General features: G+C 44.5%; 1 protein-coding gene across 2 annotated transcripts in view; it reads right to left on the bottom strand.

The window, feature by feature from the left end:
- Positions 1-764: 764 nt before the first annotated feature.
- Positions 765-9,066, bottom strand: part of Tnfsf13b (TNF superfamily member 13b) — a 28,812-nt gene continuing 20,510 nt past the window's right edge. For both annotated transcript variants that reach the window (XM_021219600.1, XM_021219599.2), the window contains 3 exons: positions 5,428-5,540; positions 5,194-5,344; positions 765-1,428 (listed from right to left, as the gene is read on the bottom strand). In XM_021219600.1, the coding sequence (XP_021075259.1) occupies positions 1,316-1,428; positions 5,194-5,344; positions 5,428-5,540 (377 nt within the window). In that variant the 3' untranslated portion in view covers positions 765-1,315. The remainder of the gene's footprint in view (positions 1,429-5,193; positions 5,345-5,427; positions 5,541-9,066) is intronic.

Genomic DNA, 9,066 nt, shown 5'->3' with positions numbered 1-9,066 from the left:
TTATTTCCCCAAAACACTCCTATTCGAATCCAGTGTTTTTAGTTGAAGTTTATTCTCTGAGTAGTAACAATAATGTGTAGACATAAAAAGATTCCTAGGAGATATACAAAATATCCAGACTTTACAATTACTGCCCCAATGCTTGTCATTTTATTTGAAATGCTTCTCACCTGATTTTTTCAAAGTCAGAGTTGTATAGAGAAATATCTAAAGTGGACGTCGGCAGACCAAACAGTGTCGGCAATGGTCAGAAGGCATGGTGCTTTTATTTGGCAATCAACCATAGCAGCCGTGCTAGGGAGGTCACTAGCCACTCCTCTGAGGCAATGCTCTTTGCCCCCTCCCCCTGCCCCTCTCCCCCCACCAATTGGGAGACAGGATCCTCACGTGGGGCACGAAGCTTGCTTAAGCCTCACCTGGAGCAAATAGAGCAGATGCTTCCTTCTGGAACCCATCACCTGATCCGCAAAGGCGGCGGCAGCCACACCCTGAACATGGAGGAGATCTCTGCCCTGCCGCAAACACACCCTCGAAGCAGAGCTTCTGTGAGTGGGGCTACCGCTTCACTTTAGTGATCTCCGTGCAGATCAGCTGGATCTACAATACCATTTTATAAAGCCACTGGGCGTTGCCACAAAACACACCTATGATCCAGACATGAGTGAATTCTTTCCTTCTGTGAAAAACATACCTTGACATCAGAATCAATTGCCAGCTTGACCTAAACCAAGAAAACTTCAACAGTCAGCTCTTATGTCCAATCATTTAACACTTAAACCTTTTTTACTTAAGTTTATTTTACACTTGAATTTATAAGGATGTTTGTCTATTGCCAGTTCAAGACTCCTAGATTTAAAAACAGACAACCTTTCCATAGTATCCCATAGTACTACCCGGAAAAGAGGAGCGTGTACTTAGCATGAGAAGGGAAGGTAAATCCTGAGGCTGTGTGAACGCTTCAGCGACCTGCAGACGTGGGCCCTCTTCTCACAGCGAATCAAAAAGCAAGGAAATCCCCCTGCATTCGGAACATGTCACCCAAGGCGAAAAGCATGGTTGCGGTGCGTGTTGGCATGGGACTGGAGAAAACAGCCTTCCTCATCCCGTCTTTCTGAGTGTGGGCGCCATTTCTCATAACTCACATGGCACACTTTGGTTGTGGCTGTCTGTTATATTTCCTGCTTTGGATCAGATTCAACAGGTCACAGAAAAACTTTCGGTGATGGCTTGCCCCTCTTGTAGTATTTCCAGTCATCTGTTTCTCCCTCGGAGGTACAGAGATGAGGAAAGGGGGTCACAAACTCCAGCAAGTAGGTCACAGCAGTTTTAGGGCACCAAAAAAGGTGTCGTCTCCATTGCGTGAAATCTGGGCATTCTCCCGCGGGATTGCAAGCTGAATCTCGTCTCCTTCTTCCAGCCTCGCGATGCCTGGGAGAGAGGGGGGCGACAAGAGTTTTCCGCAGTTGCTGTTCACTGGAGAGTCCATTAGAAGAAGCTATTGCATCACGTCAACACAGCATTCACACTTCACTCAACAACTGCTCATAATCCTGTTAGCTTCAAAATTAAATGGGTACATTAAGAGGAGAACCGACAGGATCCAACATAGACTGGGATCCCAGTGGCAAATGTCACCGTCAGGCAGATCAAACCTTGTTCTTTGAGAGGATATCTATAGTCACTGAGCAAAGCCCAGCATTATGGTAATCTTTTTTATTGATTTATTGGTATTAGTTGTGTGTGTGTGTGTGTGTGTGTGTGTGTGTGTGTGTGTGTATGTGATATGTATGGACACACACATCACAGTACATGTGTGAAAGTCTGTGGTGGTTTGAATATGTTTGGCCAAGGGAGTGGTGCTATGAGGAGGTGTGACCTTCTTGGATTAGGTATGGCCTTGGTGACAGAAGTGTGTCACTGTGTGGGGGGGTGGGCAACAAAACCCTCCTCCTAACTAGGTGGAAGCCAGTCTTCTCCTAGCAGAACTGTCAGCTCCTCCTGCACCATGCCTGCCTGGATGCTACCATGCTCCCACCTTGATGATAATAGACTGAAACTATGAACCTGTAAGCCAATTCTAATTAAATGTTATCCTTGTTAAGAGTTTCCTTGGTCATAGTGTCTGTTGACAGCAGTAAAACCCTAACTAAGGCAAGGCCAGAGGACAACTTTGTGGAGTTGGTTTTCCTTCTCGCCTCTACACAGATTGCCAAGCGTGCATGGTAAGTACCTCCACTCAGTAAGTCATCTCACCAGTCCGTGCTCATACCTTAAAATATGCATTTAACCTGTAAATAGTTACGAAGGTTTAAAAATTAAGCTGGGCACGGTGGCCACATGCCAATATTCCACATGCCAATATTCCCAGCCTCAGAATTCAAGTCCAGCCTGGGCCGTACATGAAATGAAAATTCAGCCCAGGCTACAGAATGAGATCCTGTTTCAAAAAAGCCAAAAATAGATATCTAAAAATCAATAGCTTATTCAATAACAATCCACAGTGTTTAACAGATTTTTCTTTGAGTCCAGGCTCCTGTTTTTTCATCATTTGGGGTTCTTCTCCCAGTCATCTATATTATGGGCTTCCATAAATGACCATGATTATCTTTATGATCAAAAGAAACAAAGTAATAAACTCCTTGAAATGCTAGTTTGTGCCTAATTTATAATGATATATTTCATGACTTAGGAGTATGAAGTTCTGTTCAGGAGGCACATTCTATCTATGAGGTAACCAATGCAGACAAGCAATGCTCCACAGGCATGCTGTACATTTGTGCTTCGAAATTGGCAAAGCGTTAAGGGATTAGTTACCTTATGTAGTTAAAGAAGAGATGTCACAACATATGTGCTGAATAGATTTGTGGCTGCCTTGGACACTAAGCATGATGTAATACCATGGCCAGCACTGTGGCAAACACTTCAAGCTCAAGAAATGGGTGGGAACCACTATAGTAGATGTTCTCAACCTTCCTAAGGCTGAAACCCTTGAATACATACAGTTCCCCATGTTGTGGTGACCTTGGTACCATGCTTCATGTCTCAAGCTAACTTAGGTTTGGGCGGATTAGTGTGGGGTCATAAAACAAATTCAAAATGAAAGTAGCAAGCCTGACACTTATTAGAGCTGGTTCTTATGTACAGCCCTGATCTCCTGACCCTGAAACATATCCTTAACATCAAAGGAGTCAACCTTTAAAAAGGATGGCACCCGGGAGTCTGTGGGAATCCACCCGCGGGCGGAGCTGTGGGAAAACCCAGTGAGTGGAAATGTCTGAGGGGCATCAGCTGTGACGCTGTGACATCCTATACCAAATGTGAGTCTCAGAGTGGAGAGGCTTTGCCATGGATAAATATTTCACAATAGTAAAATGCTGGTCAGCACTGGGCACAGAAGCAGACTCCTTTATGAAAATTAGGGACTTTCAACATGACAGAATTTCTCCTGGCCACGGAAGTCACTGGGTCCGCAGAGTCAGCGTGCCGTGGCCTCTACAGTGAAACTGTGTTCTCTCTGAGCATTTGTGTATAATGGCCTTTGAAATGCTGGAGGGGTGATTCACAGCCCTGGGGTTCACGTCGCTGTCCGTGACAGCTGCAGCTGAGGCTAGGGCGGGTATTTGGTTTTATTTGGTTATTTGGAGGTTAATCTGAATAGATCTGTCAAAGGCACCAGAGAGATACACCCATGTGTAAGGGAAATACGGTTTTTTTTTGTGTGTGTGTGTGTTTTTTTTTTAAAACCAGCACTGATAAATTTGAAATGAAATGAGGAAAACGTTGGGAATCCCAGTGTGGACAGGCTGGAACAGATGCAGTGTGTCTTCTCTTATGCTTTTGTCCCCTGTGCTTGACACTGCCGCTGCCATTCTGAGCTCCCAACTAGTCGGGTATCTGAGGCTACCTGTTGAACCATGAGACCTAACCTGGCCATTCTGCAATACGCCCTTCCTTGCACTCGGGACCAACAGGAGCTATTTTTTTTCCCACCACATGCTCATATTGTGGGGCCAGGTATGCTGTAGTTTGAAGAGCTGAGGAACTTCTGTGTTGTGTTGTGTTGTGTTGTGATGTGTTACATTATGATGTCATGTCCTGCCATGGCATTTCTGTAGCTCAGATTCTCCAGAGATGAGGAGGTTACAAGAGTAAGGAATCATGACTGCTAGACAGTGAAGCTGCCAGAGAGAGTTGAACAAGAGAAGAAACCCCAGAAGATCTCAGGTCTCTGCATCTGACAACGAGCAGACATTGTTCCTGATGCTGTTCTTATAATGAATGGAAGGGCATCTACCTTAGACCTGGCCCTCTCCTGGACATCCCCAGCTGTGGTTACAAGCACAAGTCCAGAACAAGATCGGAACCCTCAGCTTTGCTTCGTGGCTCATAAAGCCACCTCTCTCCATGAAACGCTATTGACAGTGAATGGCTTCTGGGAGGAATGCCGTTTTCCCCAGTGGCTTAACTACCAACATTTACCCAGGCTCCAGCAAACAACCTTCTTCCCATGCAACCCAAATTAAACTCAGCGGGGCTAACAGAGAGAATGACAGGAAGGCAGGAGGGGCCGTGCTCAGATGAAGGAGGGATACGGCAGGAGTGGAAGTTGGTTAAAGAGTGAAGCTGTGATAAAAATCACTATACTCATCTGTGGATATGTCAGGGAGTAGAAGATCAAAGCCATCCTAATCACCTCTGGGTGTGACAGGGAAAGAGTAGGAGAGAAGTGAGGCATGCTCCCATGTCAGATTCGGTGTCACTCATTCTTAACTTTTTAAAAAGCACATTTATTTAATGTAATTTTTTTTATGTGTATTGGTATTTTTCCTGAGTGTCTTTACGTATATAGTGCCATAAGAGAGTGCCAGGTCCCCTGGGACTAGAAGTACAGAGAGTTGTGCATTGCCATGTGGATGCTGAAGAGGAAGCTGAAGTCCTCTGGAAGACCAGCCAGTGTCCTTCACTATGAGACTGCCTCTCCATCCCCATCTCTTCTTAATTTTTATAAAAATGGTATGACCATTAGTAATGACATCAGTTTTCTCCATCAACACAAATTATTGCAAAATAAACAGCCCAGTCTATGGCAGAAGGCCTTTCCATTAAGATCCCACAGCAGCACTTTTGGGGGGATCAGACTCCCCAGCATAATCGACACCATCTTGCTAAACAGGTCTTAGGACAGCTACATACCAGCCGAGTAGCAGGAATTGTTGGGCAGTGTTTTGGGCATATTCTGAATACATCGGAACAGGGTCACCAGGCTCAGCTCATCCCCAAAGACGTGTACTTTCTTCCTCTGGATGACATGACCCATGGCAAAGATGGGGTCCGTGTATAGAACCTGAGAAAGAAGCCGGGATATTTCACCAGACGTGAAGGACAGTGAAAGCGTCGGACCGGGGTGGGGGAGGAGTCTGACGCTACCTGGCTGTAGATGAAGAAATAACCTGTTTGCCTCACCACTATTTTGTTCTCTTTCTCCTCCAAGGCATTTCCTCTTTTAAAGCTGAGAAGCCATGGAACAAATGTGTAAGTTCCTGCAGTAGAGAGAGAGAATTACTCATGAGACCGTAAACCGTGAAAAGCAGTTTTCCTCCCCACTAATTTTAAAAGAGCACATCGTATATTCTAAAATGTGAAAGGAGGATGAGGAGGAGGAGGAGGAGGATGAGGAGGAGGAGGACTATCCTCCATTGGACTATCTGCCAAACATGTATTTAGCACGGGGAACCTGGGTGCAGGTGCCTAAGGGACCTCATTCCACAGGTCTGCTTACATTTTCTTTTCTTCTTCTGCACACTGGCTATTTCCTGATAAAGGCTGTGTTTTGGGGAGGATATGAAAGAGAGAAGAACTGTGCCTCTGCACAGCACACTGGGAGATTGTCTTCTTCCATCTCCTGGGGGATTCGGTGAAGAACTTAACAAAACATATCTGGAGGATGTAAGGCCACCCCCAACCTGGCTGTAAAACACAAGGAGGAAATGCAGACAGCAACGAGGATAAGCCCTGCACTGAAAACTGCTCAGCACCTGTGTGCTAAGGCTACAGTGTTCAGAAGCTGAAAGGGCTTCCAGTACAGTGACATTCCCTTAATCCTATGGGGAGTGACAGGACGACACTGTGCTCGGGGATGACAGGAAGAGCAGGGAGGGCAACAGGCAAGGGACTCAAGCCACCGGACCAGGCGCTTCCTAGAGCTCGCACCCAGGAAGAGAGAAAAGCATTTCACGGGAAGAGTTTACCATAGAGATGTGCACAGACGCAGACAGTGTCGTCAGGCTGAGCCTCGGGGCTAGACAACGAGGGGAGCTGTACACTAAAGGAAGGGAAGCAGCTGGCAGAAGATTAGGGCCCTAGCACAGTGAGCACAGAATAGCAACCAATGGTGTGGAAAGTCTAAATGGGCCAGACCGTTCTTGTATAATGGGAAATACTAAGCCAGTCTTAAAATGTCACCTGAATAAGCAAAAAGGGGGCTCCAAGACCAATCAAACGAGTCCAAAATCGATACTGTAGTGGCATTTATGTTTCTGTGTCTATCTTACAGGTTCATTCAGTGCCCAGTGCCCCATGCCACTATTACCCATTCCTCTGGCAACTTTTTTGGCTGCTGTGATCACAATACCGCAGTGAACTTGGGAGACGATGTGTCTCTTGAGAGAACTGATTTCGTTTTCTTTATCTATAAACTCAGAAGTGGAATTGCTAAATCATACCGCAGTTCTACTTTTAATTTCTTGGGCGTGGAGGGGCTCTCTATTTTTCTACAATGTAGAATTTATTAGAGGTGTACTAATTTATATTCCTGATTCAAATAAGGCTCTTACCAGAAGAACACTAAATAAGAAGCTCATGTTTTCTGAAAATATGAAGGAGTGAAAAATGTCCACAGTAAAACAGAGACCACTGTGAATTCCGGTCATAGTAAGGATCGTTAAACTGGCTCCTCAAGGAAGCATTACCGTAGATGGATGGGGGCTGGGGGGAGACCCTGGGGGAAAGGAGTGGGAGCTGGCAGTGCTGGAGATGGACAGACAGACACAGAAGCATCATGGAATCATGGATGCTCTTCTACACCTTGTATGCACTCCCTCCCTGGAGCTACTTCCATTGCATGAGTTCCAGAGAGTAGAGTGGCCCTGACGTGCGACAGGGACGACCACCACACTTTTATCCTCAAGTAGGAATTCCAAGAATTTTCTTAAATAAAATGTCCCCCAGTGCTCATCAGGATAACAGGCTCAGAGAAGCGGGTCACATCAAACACAAATATCAGAAGCAAGTCCTCTTTACTCTCTATGTGCAACAAGATCCTAGTGAGAAGTCTCCAATAAGCCAGTGTTTACTTTGTTTAAATGGAATTTTGTGCCCAAGGTGTGTTAGATCATTGAGTACTGAACAAACTGAGAGAGAACTAATGTAAAGATTGTAACAAGTCGGGCATTATAAAATAAAGATTGTTACAAGTCTAGGAGTTCAAGCTGGGAGTTCAAGGCCAGCCTTGTCGATCATAACAAGTTCCAGGACAGTCAGGGTTACATAGAGAGATCTTGTCTCAAACAAAACAAAGCAAACAGTGGGGGGAAAGGTGTTGCTATAAAAGTTAAAAACAATGATTATGTCAAAGTCGATTATGCTTATGGTTTATTAAAAATGAGATGATAGTTTGAACATAGAGGACATTTCCCCCCACCTTGGGGCTCTAATTCCTCTATGGTCAAGACAGCTTGCATGTCTACCTGCCATTTCCCTGGGCTTTTTATCCCACATTTTTTCCCCCAGCAATTTTTATCCCACAGCAGATATGCATCTAATAATCACTGAATTAGTAAGTTCTACATTAAGTAAAATATAATTCACACTGATGATTGCTGTGGTAATCAGCCACAGGCAATTGCCTGTCTTTGTAAAACATTTGGCAAAACATGCTATTGAAATTCTAGAAAATGAAACACCGCCCCCCATTACAGAGTTGGCGGAGATACCAAAGTGATGCAAAACATAGATTTCTAAAAATACTATTTAAATATTCTGGGCCAAAGTATTTACTTGTTGAATTTTGTTCTACATTAATTTAAATTTATTTACTGGCTCTTTACATTGTAGCTACTTTTTTGTCAATTGCACACAACACAGGTGCACACAATACAGGTGCATATAACACAGTGCATACAACACAGGTACACACAGCATAGTGCATATAACACAGTGCATACAACACCATGCACAAACACAGTGCATACAACACTGTACACACAACACAGGTGCACACAACACAGGTATGCACAACAGAGTGCACACAACACAAGTACACACAACACAGGTATACACAACACTTAATACAACACATAGGCACACACAATCACCAGTTATATATAACCTCTCATATCAGAATTGATTAAAGTTAACTGTGCTTTCAAATGCCACCAGAGCCTGGCACATTTGCTGGTGAGTTCATTCTAAACCCTCTAAGAGAGTAAACCAAGTGACGTGAACAGCTCTGGGAATTGTGAACTTAAATATCACGGCCCACTTAAAGTGTACTTAGAACTTCAGGATAGTAGTTAGACGACAGATAAACAAAAGTGGGACCTTTTGGGTTTTATTGATGTCCCTCTGTAGAGAGACATTCTAAGCTGACGTGCCTCACTCCATGTGTGAACTCGATTTTAGGTCACTGATGTATTAAAGTGCCTGAAAATAATTATGTTAACATATAGTAAAGTGAATAAAGACTTCAGTATTGATTATGTAAAGAAAATTCACATACATTGTGCAAGCACATGCCCTAAAATGGACATATGCCCTCGTCAGAGTCTATTGGGAGTTAAAGTTCTCCATGACCTCTGTGAAATGATGTAAGCACACAGACGACTCCAAGTGGCCTTTAGTAGAAATCCTCCTCCTTTGTACTCTAGAGTGATGTGAGGAAAGCACTTAGCTGCCGGGCCTCAGAATAGCTTTGAGGGTTGTGGAAGTAACTGAGGGCCCCAGGGCTGAGAAAGGGAAATGGGAGATGTGGGCTGGGGAGATGGCAGCGAAGAGTACTTCTTGTAAGGG

This window comes from Mus pahari, chromosome 19, assembly GCF_900095145.1.
Source record: "Mus pahari chromosome 19, PAHARI_EIJ_v1.1, whole genome shotgun sequence".
Classification (NCBI taxonomy): Eukaryota; Metazoa; Chordata; class Mammalia; order Rodentia; family Muridae; genus Mus; species Mus pahari.
This window is presented reverse-complemented; position numbering and strand designations above follow the sequence as displayed.